Source organism: Rhinolophus sinicus, linkage group LG04, assembly GCF_036562045.2.
Source record: "Rhinolophus sinicus isolate RSC01 linkage group LG04, ASM3656204v1, whole genome shotgun sequence".
In the NCBI taxonomy this organism is placed as follows: Eukaryota; Metazoa; Chordata; class Mammalia; order Chiroptera; family Rhinolophidae; genus Rhinolophus; species Rhinolophus sinicus.
Window position 1 is genome coordinate 102,156,474 of NC_133754.1, and position 16,001 is coordinate 102,172,474.

The 16,001-nt window shown below is 40.6% G+C and overlaps 1 protein-coding gene across 5 annotated transcripts in view; it reads left to right on the forward strand.

The window, feature by feature from the left end:
• The window catches only part of RXFP2 (relaxin family peptide receptor 2), a 54,581-nt gene that overhangs the window by 9,444 nt on the left and 29,136 nt on the right, over window positions 1-16,001 (forward strand). For 4 of the 5 annotated variants that reach the window (XM_019749619.2, XM_074330081.1, XM_074330080.1 and 1 more), the window contains exons 2-5: window positions 6,201-6,347; window positions 9,283-9,360; window positions 12,292-12,397; window positions 13,197-13,268. In XM_019749619.2, the coding sequence (XP_019605178.2) occupies window positions 6,201-6,347; window positions 9,283-9,360; window positions 12,292-12,397; window positions 13,197-13,268 (403 nt within the window). Of the gene's footprint in view, window positions 1-6,200; window positions 6,348-9,282; window positions 9,361-12,291; window positions 12,398-13,196; window positions 13,269-16,001 lie in introns of those variants that run through there. The other variant, XM_074330082.1, reaches the window with a different exon arrangement.

Consider the following 16,001-nt stretch of genomic DNA (forward strand, 5'->3'; position numbering starts at 1 on the left):
GTCGATATAGTAGGATCTGGGTTGACTGGTTGCTTGGTTTGTTTGTTTTGAAGATGAGAGCTGCCTGAATAAGATTAATGTAAATGCAAAACCCAGTGGAGATACAGGGATATTGAAAATACAGGAGATAAGGGAAATAATTAATGGAGAGAAATTCTGAGCAGATGAGGCTAAATGGAATACTATAGAACACAGGCAGAAGGCTTCACTGAGGGCAGGAAGGAAAGCCTTCTTCTTTTCATTATGAAAGAAGCATCCAGGGCCTCAGCCTAGGACGTGTGGCTTCTACACAGCTCAGCACCAGCCATCTGTGTAAGGTGCCCACACCTGTGTGAGGTACATCCTGCCCAGTCACAGGGGTGCAGAGAAGGTTGGAAGTCTATGGGACTAGAATTGGGGAGACTTGCCATCAAGAGGAAAAATAACCAGCGGAAGTCCCTTGAAACAGAGCAGTCATCAAATGAGAAAGGAATTAAATAAGAGATGAAGGGAGAAAGTTACCACCTTCTCCTCGCTCTGCATTTGCCATGCTAAGGTTTCCTCAGGCTTCACGTGTCTCCTTTACTGTCATCCTTTCCACGGTCTTCTTCCTTTACCCACCAGAGTGTTCATTCTGTGAGCTCAATGTGCTCAGGCAGGTTTTAGGAAAAAAGCTGTCTCTCAAACTCAGGCAGAACAAAATAGGTATTTAAATACTAAAAGACAAGATTTTAACCCAAAAGAATGCATCCCTAGAGGTGAATTTAAGCAGTTTACTGGTCACTAGCAGATATCTTTTTGGAAGAGAAGACTTTCTTGTGCCTTCATATAACTTAGAACCCATCAAGGACCATGCCATTCAGTGTGTGACCCAGGTAATAGCACTCAGCCCAGGGGGACGTGGCCTGAAATACACCCCTGGTGAGGGTGATGTCGACAACTTGAATTTCTCTTTATTTCCAGTTTAAATCAAGATGTATTGAGCCTATTCTGTTCCAGAAAATTTAGCATCATTTCCCAAAATATGTCTGTTCAAACATCAGGCAATCACCTGAAGAGGGAGATGGGGTGATGGTTTCTGCAGAAAATCTGTGAGTAGGACCCTGAGGGACAGGCTGAGATGGTTGGTTTTCCCCTGAAGGACATGACAGAAAATGCAGACTTGGAGAAACTCAGTTAAGGCAGGAATCTTTGAAGTGGGAAGGAGGTGGAGTAATGGTGTGCATGGACCCAGACCTGAATCCTCCACGTACTGACTCATATGGCCGCACAATCCTGTCAGGGTCTCCACTCACCTTAGCATAAAAGCTTTGTAAGGACGACTTTACTAGTTTCCTTCAAACGAACAATACGTCGTCTACTCTGTAAAGGCGGGCTTTTAGTGAAGCTCAGCCTCTTCCCAGAAGTAGGGGGGCTTCTGTAGGAGGACTCAGCAGATGAGCTGGCTTCACCGTTGCATCCCGAGTGCTATTGCTGCCGTTCTCGGAGCTCCTAGCCCCTGAGCTCCCGGTGGTCATGGCTGTGGGCTGCCTTGTAGAAATAGCATGGGATGCATTCCACTAACATTTGCTGGATGTCAAATGAATATTTCTTCTGGTGCTGCAGTACTTGGCTCTTTAGAGTAAATACCAGTGGCTCCATCTGTGTCTGAACTGGATTGAACTTTAGGAATGGTGCACTCTGGGAAGTGTCCTCCTTGGTCAGGACGCTGTGTGCTCCCCCGGGACCATGGTGTCAGTGTGGAGAGTCTCAGCCAGAACACCAGGCTGAGGGGATGAAGGCTCTCTTCAGCTTCATGCAGGTCCAGCACAGGTGAGAATCAGAGAAAGCAAAGAGCGATTTGCACATCTCCATGGATTCTTAAACTCAGGACCAAAAAGACAGTTCTCACCTGTTGTTTCCTAATAACACAAGGAAGGTATTGGTGCACAGCAAAAAATGTCCTTGGGCAGCAGTCCAGTTGGCTTCAAAAGCCTATCAAGGAACCATTTTCAAACCCCATTGCTCAGACATGTCCAGAATATTGACCAGAAGGCAGGAGGCGGAATACTACTGAGCAATTTCCTGTTATATATTCCAACCCTCCTCAGCTGTGTGTTTGGCAGGGATCCCACAGAAACTCCTGCAGAAGCTACCAACCTCGCTTCTCTGTAGGCATGCTCCATTTTTATAATCCCCATATTTCCATAAAAACTATCTCCTTCTACTTCCACAGATGGCAGGAAGCATAGACAGCAGAACATGCTTTCTACGGACGGCAATTGATTCTTTTTCAGTATATATCAAATACAGCTGGGGTTTTTAATTATTTTTTAAATTGTATAATGACAGAGCAGAATGATTAATGGAGTATATAGGAGACTAATCAATACTTTGTCATCACAATAAAAACATACACCTGCAACTTTGGGAAGTCTACATCTTGAAAGGGGCTCTTTATTCGATACCTCTTTTATTCCTAAATGACCCATTCATTCATTTGTTCATTAAAAAAAATTACTGAGCACCAGATAAGTAGCAGGCAGTAAGTCAGACAATAGGGATTTAGGATACAGAAGACAGGGAGTAGGGAATTGATTTCATTTATTTATTTTTCTTCTACATAAAATTTGTACCTTGAGATGGCTTTAGGAAGATACCATTCTCAGGTGAAAGATGGGGAATTGTGAGAAGTGCGACCGATCGGTTCTGTTTGTACACGGTCAGTCCTTCCCTCCCCCATACTAGCTACATGTACACATTTTTTGCACAAAAAGGATATAATCTCGATCCCCCTTGTCTGTGACAGCTGAGAGCTTGTCCCCCTCTAGGTGAGTCTGCATCTGTGACGTGGGAATTTAGTTGGGTCCAGCTCTCAAAGAACCCACGGTTGTCTGCGTGATAACTCTGTAGGGAACACAATCTACCAGCGTCAGTTTTCCACTTCAAAACTGTCTTTAATCGAATATCTAACCACCTCTTCTAGATCATTAATAGAATAGTATTAATATTGTTTGTGTTGTAAAGACATTTTCATTGGTTATTTATCATTTACAACCCCCCACCCCATTAGCTTTCAAAAGCGATTCGAGGCTGCTTAAGATAGAAACCACATGTGTCATATGGCTTTTAAAACAGAATAATATGAAGAAGTAGGGGACGTTTTATTATAGTCCCTATTTTTTCTTTCATAGACGTCACAAAAAAGTCACCCAGTGCTAAGGCACTGCAAGCTTCCACTCAGCATCAGAGCTTCCTTCTTAAAGCCCTGTTTTCTTACCTGACGTTGAAATTGCCCACATTACCCAAGGTAACATGCCAATATTACCCAAGGGCTCACCATGGGCCAGGCACTCTCCAGGACTTCACGAGCGTTAGCTTCTCTTGCTCCTGAAATGATAATGGGACATTATCATTGACTTGACTTTAAATATGAGAAAACTCAAGTTGAAAGAGGTTAAGTAGCTTGCTTGAAGTCACACAGTGAGTGAGTGATCGAGAGAATGCTAATCCAGGCAGAGCACTCCATCACTAATGGATAGGATTTTTTTTAAATTTTATTAAATTTATTGGGGTAACATTGGTTAATAAGATTATATAGGTTTCAGGTGTACAATTCTATAACACATCATCTGTATATTGCATTGCGTATTAAACACCCAGAGTCAGTTCTCCTTCCCTCAGCATATATTTGACCCCCTTTACCCTCTTCTACCTCCCCACACCCTCTTCCCCTCTGGAAACCACCATACTATTGCCTGTATCTATGACTTTTTTGTTTGTTTGTTCACTCGTTGCTTTCTGTTTTATATCCCACATATGAGTGAAAGCATGAATATTGGGTCACATCCCATTAGTGGATGGGTCATGAGATCTACTTAGTGGTTTGTGATCCCTTTTCAAGTGAATGAGATAGGAGAGCAACGATCAGAGTGCATCACACATAGTAAAAAGCATAGTAATATTTTGAGAAGCTTTGTTTTCAGTCTCTGTGTATGTGTGTTTGTGTGCTGAACTGTGATACAAAATTTTTTTCTAACTATCAGTTACTGTCTTAAAAAAATGTCAAAGCTGCTACACTAAGATATACTGACCTCATTCATGTTCCGGACTACTAGTTTTAATAAATCTGCCCTTTACAGAAATCTTAGGAAGAAGTTACGAGATTTAAATCTACAAGGAAGAAGTTAAGAGATTTAAAAATCTATGACTCAAATGTCAACTGTAACTGAAAAAAATAAAATAAATAAATAAATAAAAATTTGAAAAACTACCTCAAAAAAATAATCTATCACTCAGTGTGTATGACCCCATGTGAAAAGACTTCACAAGCCAACCCCCAGAGCCACATGGCAAAGAAAATTTTCCTAAAGTTATGAGATCTGACTGGTCCTATATCTAGTTGCCGACAGTAAATCATTTACCTATCACTGCAACGATAGTGGAGAAAATACATTTTTCTTTTGTAAGAACAAAAATCCAGAGGGTAGAAAAGTACCCAAGGGTCACTGGCCCCATTCAGAGAAGGCCCAGCAGCTTCTGGGGAGAGTGGCACTGTTACATCCAGCTATTCCCTAAGAGAGGCAGACTCTCCTCTTTTATGTGTTTGCTGGAATTTGATGGTCATTATGACTAAAGCACTAAAGCTGAAAAAATCCAACACTCCATGCGTCCTCTAATGATATCACTAAAAGCTTAACATGCACTTGTAACTCACACACAGCTTCAGTGCTTAAAATCAAAACTCCTGCCCTAAAACAGAGGCAGTATTTGTTAAACAGTGAGGGCTGGCAGGCTTCGTCTACTTTAGGAGCACCTGGTGCCTTGTCTGGTGGGAGGGCACCTGACTGCAAGGTGCCATGTGTTAGAGGACCCAGCTGCCACAGGGCATTTCCCCAAGAACCAGAGTGCTTTCACTTCTCAGCCTCCATTTCCTCACCTTCACCTAGAGAGAGCAACACCAACCATTCCAAGCAGCCAGTAAGTGCAATAATTAGGAAACACCCAGCACAAGGTCGACGGCGCTCCACAGAGGTTTGTTCTCTCTCCTTCTAAGTTAAAAACCATCGTAGCACCAACCCAAGGAAATTCCTGGCCATGATGCCAACCTTCAGTGGCGTGGTTAGGGACACTTCAAAAACATGCCTTGCTCCCTTCAATGAGTCATGACGTGTAGCCACACCCAAGTCTACATGCTCCTATATCAATTTCTGTGACGTTTCATGTTGCACTCCTTTTTAAAAAAAATACACAGCTTCCACCATTTTACTAGAATAGTTACAGAAAACACATCTCTTTATTTTTTGGAAAGTACTCTTTCAAAATTGAAAAAATGTCTCATATCTAATTTCTGAGATTTTTTTGGTCATTTTATCCCCAGATATAGTAATTTTGTACATGGTAATTAATCTTTCCATTCTGGGTTCCCTCATTCAACCCCGTAATTTTTCAGCTCTCATTCTTCTTCTCATGTTCCCTGCCCAAGAAAACTGTTTTGAATTTGTCCTCATAGGGGACTTATGCTATCAAGTGTCTGATTCAACTGATATCCTCGTAGCACAGTGGTTAAGGGTGGGCCTCTGGAGTCAGGGGATAGATGACTCAAATCCGACCTCTTCCAGATGAATGACTGCATATACCCCTCAAACATAAAGGGTAATATCACCCATACATAGATTTATCTCAGGAATAACAGACAAACCAGTGTGCCAAATGCCTGGCACAAAGTGAGCTCAATGACATATTGTTATTTACTGTTCTGTCTCCTTATTCAAACATGGTTCTGGGTTTCTCTCTGATTCACACTTAAACTGTCCTTTGCATACATTTTTTTAAATTGTAACTCCCCTCAAATCGTTCTTGTAAAAGGTTAATAAGTAATTCAATTCATTTGTTTGATCCTGTGAACTCATGGTTTTGCTTTTCTGTTTCCAGGAGTGGGTAAATCTTTGATTTTCTAGAACGTAGGACAATTGCTTTGGTTTTATTTACTATTGCCTTCCTGAAGTGAACCCAAAATAAGCCTTGATTCCTTTCTTGGTGTAGGTAGTGTTGGCTATGATCACAATTGTTTGGAATGTAATCAAGGATATTGTTCATAGAAGTTATGCACTAAGAATAACACCAGACAAATTTAACTCACAGGGTTCTTGTGAAAATTGAATGGGGTAACATGAAACGAGTTTGGCCATATTAACACTTTCTTGCTATTACCTAAGATTTTTATCCCCTTTTCCACCTAGATTTCGCACTGACCGAAGGCAGTACAACCACTCCTCTGTGCCAAAAAGGGTATTTTCCCTGTGGGAATCTGACCAAGTGCTTACCGCGCGCTTTCCACTGTGACGGCGTGAACGACTGTGGGAATGGCGCTGACGAGGAGAACTGTGGTGAGCCCCCCCAGCCCTACATGTGTGCCCCGCCTTAGGAAACCCCAGAGCTGTGGGCAGATCGGATAATTGTAATGCACTGGAAGAGATGGCTTGTATTGTATAAGGAATCCCTTTGTAACACAAATAATTGGTCCCCAATTTATTTGTGATAATTACCTGAATTTTCAGATATAGAGGTTGCTTAGAACAGAAATGCAGTATTACGAAATGTGATAGTTGATAAAAATCTAAATTAGCTTTTAAATTCTACTTGGATACCCATATTTTAATTTTAAATGGCTTCCTATGACTTCCTCGTTATGGCTTGGTCATTTGGGTCCATTGCAAGATTACCCATGATGTGAAAATGGGCTGCCCAGAGAATTCATTTATTTGACAGACCTTTATGTAGTACCCATTACGTGCGAGGTGCTCTCGAAGTCATCGCGACCCAGCAGGCTCAAGGGAAACACGAGTCTTGCCCTCGTGAAGTTCACATATGGACCATGTGAACAAGGAGGAGGATAAACTTGTAGCTAAATAAATAAATTAAATAAGTTCAGAGTGATAGTGCCATGTGGTATATAAAACAGGCTAATGGCACAGAAAGTGACTTGAGGGGTGGGCTACTTTTTAAAAAAATTTAGTTTGTATCTTTAAAAAATTTTTTATTAAAATATAGCTAACATACAATATATTAGTATCAGGGATAAACCATAGCTATTCAACATTTATATACCGAAAGAAGTGATCACCATGATAAGTCCAGCAACCATCTGACACCATACAATGCTATCACAATATTATTGACTGTATTCCCCATGCTGTACATTACATCCCCATGACTTATTTGTTTTATACCTGCAAATTTGAACCTCTTATTCCCCTTCACCTTTCCCGTCCTTTTTAATTTTTCAATTACAGTTGACATTCAATATTATTTGATATTAATTTCAGGTGTACAGCATAGTGATTAGACATTTATATAATTTAAGAAGTGATCCTTCCTGACTAGTCTAGTACCCACCTGGCACTATACATAGTTATTACCATATTATGGACTATATTTCCATGCTTTACTTTGCACCCTCATGACTACTTTGTAACTACCGTTTGTACTTCTTAATCCCCTCACCTTTTTTACCCTGCCCCTAATCCCCCATCTATCACCCTGATAAATCTAGTACCCATCTGACACCAAATATAGTTATTACAATATTATTGACTACATTGGGAAGGCTAAAGACATAACCAGAGAAAACCTTTCTGAGATGATGACATTTGAATTGAATATGATATGAAAAGAAGAAAGAAACCATGAAATATTCTGGAGGAACATAGTTGCAGGCAAAGGAAACAGCAAGTGCAAAGGCCCGGAGGCTGAATGAAACAAGACAATGTATTTGTGGGACAGAAAGGCCAGTATGGCTTAAGAAGAGTGACCAAGAATATAGGTGGGGTAAAGACATAAGCAGAGACCAGAGCACCAAGGGTCTTACAGGCCATTTTAGGTCTGTGTATTAAGACTGTATATATTGTCTAATCTTACCCATGTATATTTCTCTCAAAGAAACTGATGCCAAGAGAGGATGACATGTCTCATTAGTCATAGAGTAGACAGTAGAACCCAGATCTCCTGAATCTGAAAGAATCCTGTGTGTTTTGTCCCACACAGAACGGCCATTCCTTGGCACTGGCCAGCTCGCAAAGTGACACAGCAAAGGCCAGGGATGCTGGGCATCTGTCTTTAGAATCTGCTCTCCTGCCCCGGGTACTCATGCATGCCTCCCACTGTTGGGACCTCCTGCCCTCACCTCCCATGGATCACTCCTGCTCATGCCTTAGAAAGCAGCTAAAGGTGTCCCCTCATCACCTGAGAAGCTTGGCTTCTCTCCACCCAGACGCTCTACCACCAGTTTAGGACAAGCATTCTTCCCCTGCCGCCATAGCACAGTGTACCTGTGTGACTGTATGATGAACTGCCTCGCCTTTCCGCTGCACTTCTCTCACTAGACATGAGCTCCTGGAGGAGTTCTTGTCTGTCTCGTTCTGGTGGCACCAGAGCTCATTACAGTACACAGTAGGTGCTCAATCTGGGGCAGTAACGGGGCAGCTCTTTGGATGCCAGTATCACCCACTCAAATTCTTGGCTTTTCCGCTTCACTGCATGGGAATCAGAGAACACGCGTGTCTATCTACCTCACGAGTATGTTCTGAACACAAATTAAATCATTTGTGTAAAGGCATCGAGTAGAACCACTGTAAGAACCGTGAAGGGTACTAGTAAAAAATAGAACTAAATTAAAAAAAAGAGAGAACTAAATTAAAGATTGCAAGGATCAAAGGGACCTGTGGGCAACTATTTAAATTTACTTTTCTATCTGTATTAACTTCAGTATCACACTTTGCAATGCCTATTTTATTGTGTTAATAGCATATACCAAAGTGGGGATTCTTCAAAATCAGGTCTACTTTTTAAAAATATGTATAATTTTACTGCAAAAAAAGAGACAAAGAAACTTGGCAAATAAATAGATCATATCCTGTAACAAATTGAGAAAATATTACTCCTTTATTAAAAAGGTCAGGTGACAAATATTATCAGAACCCGTTACATCTATCAAGTATGTATCTATATATACATATGAGGACCTCAAAATTAAGATCAAACTTTAAAATGTCAGCATTAGAAATAGATGATAGTTTTCAGGATATGCATAAAATAATTATCTATTTTCATTGTATGTTTTATGATACATACATTTAGAATATCTCTAATTGCAAAGAAGAGAAAAAGTCTAGATGTCTGCCTACCCTTTTCTCCCTTACTATTGATGTTATCGTTCTATTATTTAAACCAACTTTTTAACTAATTTCATTATCAAATTTGTATACTTCTGCTTTGTACTTTGACTTACAGCACAACTGACACATATACATCACCATTTTGCAGGGGACACTAGTGGATGGGCGACTATATTTGGCACAATCCATGGAAATGCTGATGAAGTGGCATTCACACAGGAGTGCTGTAAGTGGCATCGTGTCCAAGCCTGGATCACCTTGCAGGCACCACGGTTTGCAGTGCATGGATTTATATGGAGAGTGTGATCAATTTCCTTTAGATTTCCATTTCAGTTCAATGTATTTTAGTGGTCAACTGGTCTACTGTCTGCTTGGGGACTGAAAAGATAGAGAGGAAAACATGACATGCTCCATTCATGTTCATTCCATGTATTGGGCTATGATTGCAAGAATATATAGCTAATGAATAACTGTGAAAAATAATAAATATCTTATTGCCTTTAATTACTTGATTCAATAAAGGTACTGAACACCAATTACTTTCCAGTCCCTATGCTAAGCACTGAGAGTCCAATGATAAGACGTGGCCCCAACCCACACCTACCTCACATGGTAGCAGGAAAGGCAGGTCCTTGCAGAAGCAGGAATGATGCAGTATTAGTGTTCAACCAGGGGATGGTGTTTACAGAAAGTAATGTGGAAACCCATTGGAAGAAATGATGGCTCTGCCACGAATGGGGAAAGACCCACAGAAAAGATGACATTGAGATGAACTTGGAAGTCCTTCGACAGAGGGAAGGGTAAGAGGTAACAGGATGATCAGGGAAGCAAGATCAGCAAACATGGGGCTAGGAAGGTGCAGCGCATGCTTCTCAGTGCCTTTTACAGTGGTGGTGAGTGCCTGGGGGGCGGGGCAGGAGCTGCACCTGGGAGGGTGGGGCCCGCCCATTAATGCTTTTGGGTGCACTTTGGAGTCTGGCCTCTGTCCTGTAGATGGAGTTATGTCTATGTATAGGCATATATGTAATAATATAATACATTATATTACATGTAATATGCATAATGTATGTACACTCAGACCTAACTATGTAGGTGTATGTACAATCAAATATGTACATTAGTATGCATATATGTAATGTATGTATATATATATTAAATGTTACACTAACAGTATATGATGCATTTCATAATGCCAGGTTATAATTATCACTTATATACTTTATTATACACAAAAATATCCTATATGAAAATTAGAAATTAGAGTACATCAAAGGATTAAGAATAAATATAACTGCAAGTTCTGATATCTTCTTCCTGAACCACAATGGGTCACCCTGCACACACCCTGTTGTGGAGATGGCTGCCACACGTATGGGCAACCATTGAAGGTGGGAGCTTATTTTTCTGTAATGAAGAGGAAGAAGCACATCTAAGAAGTGTACGTGAGGATGATGCTCCCATCAGAATTGTAGAGACTGGGTTAGAACAGTGGTTCTCAACCTGGGACAACTCCCCCCACCCGCTGAGAACATTTGACAATGTCTGGACACATTTTTGGTTGTAGCCCCTGGAGGGAGGCAGGTTACTGCTGGCATCTAGAGGGGAGTCTTACGATGCTGCTGAACACCCTACAGTGTATTCAGCGCACAGGACACCCCACAACAGAGCACGATCCGACACAGATGCCAATGGAGCCGAGGCCGAGGGGAAAGAATGTGACAGAGATAGCGGTTATTCTGTTTCTTGCAATTCTCCAGACCAGTGTTAAGAACCTATTAGTATTAACAGATTACTATCAATCGTAGCACCATTGGGAAGAGTAAGGTACAGATTGATGCAAGAGCCATTTCAGAAGAATCCACAGAGCTTGGGGAGGCGCCTGGCCTGCAGGTGAGGGAGTGCGGCGCACAGTTCTTGCTTAGGTAGCAGGCCCAGCTTGGACTGTGTGGGATTCTTTTATGGGCAAATACGAGTGTCCAACCACAGGTTTTCAATCCAATAACGCAGCCACTCGTCTCAATGTCAATAAATATTGAAGTAAACATTCTAAAGTTTTCTATAGGAAGGAAGTGGAGCTAATTAGCATAAACCTATAAACAACATAAAATACTTTCCAAAACTTTATACACTAGAATGTACCTTTTGTACTACGCAGGGACTCAACACAAGTTTGCTGAATTTACTAAAAGTCGGTAAAATTGATTTTTAAAACAAAGTTTGGATAAAAGTGATTATAAAAGAAGCAGAGCAATTAGAAATAACTTATTTAAATAAATAATGATAAAGTTAGAAAATTGGAAATAACTCTCATTTTCTTAGCTCCATCAAAACACATATCCATGGGATCAGAGACAATATCAAATACTTCATAAATATCTTCCCCTGACCCCACACACGTGACTGTCCCATGGACCAATCTGGCCTCGTTTCACCATATTTTCTCACCCCTTTACATGCCATTATCCTAATTATTATGAAGATTCCTTCAGAGTACATTCTGAAGCCTGTTTTTCCTTCTGCATGCCTCTGATAGATGGATCTTTGCTTTTCTCACCTTTGTATCCTCTCTGTAACTTTTACCTTCCCCTTTAACTTCCTAGTTAATGAAAAGCACCAAAGAACCAAAATGAGAGCGCATCTGACTTGGTTGATTTTAATAAAGTGCAATGGTGGCTATGGCAGAACCTGCATCTAATTCTTCTCACAGATTTAAGAGAAGTCTGAAAGGGAAAAATAATTGAATTAAATTTGAATCAACAAGCATTTATTGAGCAACCTCATTGCGCCATTCGATTAAATTGAATTGACTTAGCTACATCCATTAAAGATTTACTCAAGCAGACTGTTTCTCATCGAAGTGAACTTCATCTTGCTTCACTATTTGCTTTTTCCTATTTAAACATTTCTGTGGTTTCTTTCTAATCACTTGTTAAATGCCTCTGAAATGACCACTGGAAGCTAGAACTGAGATGAACACATTAATCTGTATTTGACTAGGAGAGAATTCTTATTTGCTTTATGATGGACTTGAATTAGTTCATTATTAACATGTAAATGTTATACATTCAGAGAAAAGAGAGCAATGTCAGTTTTCAGAGATAAAGTCATCATTGAAGCATTTTTTGCCTAGTGACATCTTCCTCTTTTTGCCCCCTAGTTCTAAACCAGTATCCACAAGGCTGTGACTGCAAGGAAACTGAACTGGAGTGTGTAAACGCCGGCTTACGGTCTGTGCCCACTGTGTCCACCAACACGACGCTACTGTGAGTAGAATACAAATCTAGATACTGGCTCCTAAAGTCCTTGGAAAAGTGTGTAACCTCATCTAATCTGCATTTGTTCTGTTTGATGCTACTTGTACATTAAAAAACGATAGAAACTCCCTTTAAAAGCACCAGCCATGAGAGAATTCTGCATGCTGCTTAACGCTGTATGTTATTATACATTAGCCAGGTTATCCTTTAGCTCACAAACGTCTGCCGTCTGGATTTCTTATTTTCAATTGCTTTCTGACTTGTGTGTCGTTACTAACATGGCAGTTCTATGTTGTTAAAAATCAAACTTAAACAAGGAAGAATTCTCATTCTATCTCCTTGTTAATAGTGGTGATTTGTCCAAGACCACCAAGGTACAAGAGATCCATGAAGCTTCGGGCACGCGTTTCTGTATTTTGCATAATGTTTTGAGAGCCTCTGGAATCTGTTGTCCTATCATAATTTGGGCATGACTGAATGGGTTGGGATGCTTGTTGTTTTGGGATTTTGTTTGTTGTGTTTTGTTAGATTATCCAGAGAGTAAAAGACAAAGGAAAAACACTTTAGATGTAACAGTCTATTATACTAACTGGCTAAGCTGGTCAAATGTCTGCAAGTTGCTTTAATTTTGCTCGATGGACTTTTCGTTATCATGTGAGAAAGTCCCCCAGTACCACGTACCTTTCCTCATGTGTGCTAAGTGGCGTGCAGGACCATCAGAGACTCTCTCCTCCAGCATGCAGCTTCTACGTGAGAGTTTGGTTGGTCGTAAAATCCGTAATGAAATCTGCCTTATCTGTTATTGTAGGTCTCTTAAGAAAAATAAAATTCACAGTCTTCCAGATAAAGTTTTCATGAAGTACACAGAACTTAAAAAGATGTAAGTAGATATTAAGAGTGTTTTTATGGGAAAATCCTGGTGATGTTTGTGATCTAAAAGTACAATGATATATAAAGTTGATTAACTTTATCACTAAATTTTTTTTCTAAATGTAATTAATATTAGAGAATAAAGCATTAAAAAGTATATTATCTTTCCATTTCATAATTTAAAGTAAATTGACTTTATTTAAACTTTTTTAGAGTTAAATTACACTTGAGATGAAACATCTCAATAAGAAAATACAGAGTTCCATGCTTTTCCTTTAGATCATTTGGAAAATGACATGGCAGGTTCAGAGGCACTAGATGTACCTTTGACTTGGAAGAAAACTGTTAACACAAAAACACTGAAAAGAAAGATCAGATCATTTAAAACACGATGATAGGAAGGGAGCTGTCACCCAGGATGACAGGAGCGAACGCAGTCTTAGTGAAAGCAGTGATATTAGCATACCCGAGGAAAGAAAATGTTAACAAACAGGGCGCAGGAAGCCATGAAGACGTGGTAGTCAAGGAGAAGCAAAGAGCCAAGATGCTTCCAGCATCACCCAAGAAAGAAAACCAGGGTCTGGGACATAGGATCCCTTGAGATGACCTCTATTGGGGGCCAGGAGTGGACTGTCCATCTCTACCATGATTTGCATGAACCATCTTTTGACACCAACCATATTAAGATGGAAATTCTCTTTGTTTTGATTCCTGCTCACCAAGCAACCATATAATGACAACATTCACCTCTCAAATTATTTATTCATATTGAAGTATTTGGGGAGTTACCTTGCATAGGGAATAAGAACACTGCTATTAGTGGAATGGCATACCTCCTACTTAAATAAAGAAATCGAGAATATTCAATGTCTTGAGTACTTGGTGACCGTGTGTCAGTCCCCTGAGCTCCGTCACTCGAGGACAATCAAGTTCTACACTTGCCAGGAGGATCTTTAGACAAGATTTGAAAATTACCAAGGTAATATCATGAGGACCCGTGGCAGGACCATCATCTTATTGTTTGGTCCTTCAACATTCAGCACAGAGGAGAAAGTATCTAGAGCTGTGACATGTTAACATCCAGAAATAAAAATAATCTGATGCTGTGCTGATAGTGGACCAGCGCACTTGGTCTGAAATGCCATCAGCAATTCTGTGTTGTTCATGAATGTGGGTACAGACTCCCTCATCCAAGAAAGGAAGTCACTGACGGAAGGTAGAACCTTGTGTGACTCTAGGTAACCCTGCTGGGGTTTGATTACGGCCTCTGCAAATCCCACCTGCTGTCAGGACCTTCACCTCACCCTGGAGCCTGTGGCCGTGTTGTCATTGCCACATGGGAGTAGCTACGCATTGGCTCTTGATTCCCAGACTCCTCTAGAGAGGAACTTCTATCTTTACTCCTGCTAGTCTTACTGGAAATTCTTAGAATCACATCTTATTCATTCTATGGATCAGTATTGTCCTTATGCTGCCTGAATAATGCTCAAGGGAGGAAAAATAAAAAAGCGCTAGCAGAAAGGAACAAAAAAGATTCATGGTTTAGAGTAGCTATTTAAACGCTATTATCTAGAGCTGAGAAGTTTTACGAATTTTGAATTAAATCTTATTATTCATGAGGTAACTAAAGACTGTGACTGTTAAATGATTCTAAGATCCACAGCTAGTTAGTGGACAAGCCAGAATTAGAGCACATTATCTTCTAATGCTCAATGCAATGTTTATTTTACAATAACCAGAAATCAGAGATAGAAAGAAGTTATTCTAACATCTAATTGAATCTTCTACCAACATAGCCTGTCTCGCCCCATGCAGCGCTCCCTTCTATACCTTCTGCCCCCTAATTTGAGGGAAGCTGACTTCTGGGGAGGCAGAGGGATCACTACAGGATCAAGCAAAGAGAACAGACTTCTCAGGCCACGTCCTTTCTTGGACCACTGGTCCAGGCCTTTATTCTATGTCAATACTTATCTCTCGTGGTATCTGCTAGCCCACTGAAGGCCAGATTATGGAAGCACTCATTTTGATAATTCAGGCCCCAATTTTTCCTAGTGAAAAAAAGTAGGAATTAGCTGTAATTGCCCAGATCAGCAGGAAATGTCTCCAAGTAAATGTTTAACTCTACTTTGTCTGAGAAAACTTAGGTACAACATCAAAAGCCGATATCAGCCAGTAGGGGTTCTCCCCATGCAAGCTGCTATTTGGTGCTTTCTAGGCAATTTGACTCTCCTAGAGAGTCAGAGAGAAGAGATTATAGACTCCTATCAATAAACATTCACTAAGTGTTTATTATATGCAAGGGACAGCACAGGGGATAAAACACAATTCCTTATATTTATATATCACTTTTTAAAATCTACAAAGCAGTCCAACATTCGGAGCTCTCGTTTGGACTTTGGTCCTCCAAGTCCGTGAAGTAGGGCAGACATCATTAGACCCCTTTCAGGAACGAGGAGACCCACCCTGGGAGAAGAGAGGTCATTTGCTTAGTCAGCCAGTTGACAAGTCTTGGTGCTTGGCCTCAATGCCCAACCTCTTACAACGGTCCTTTGGAAGCTCACCCACATGGTCCTGTCTCAGAATATTGCTACAATCAGTGATGACATCCAGTAACTCATCTTTCACCTGAAAACAACTCAAGTTCTTTACAAACATTACTCAGATATCCTAGAGCAGTTCATAAGCTCAGCAATCCTCCCTTAAATCTCCTCTCCTCTCATCCCCTTTCCTCAGCTCCTCCTGC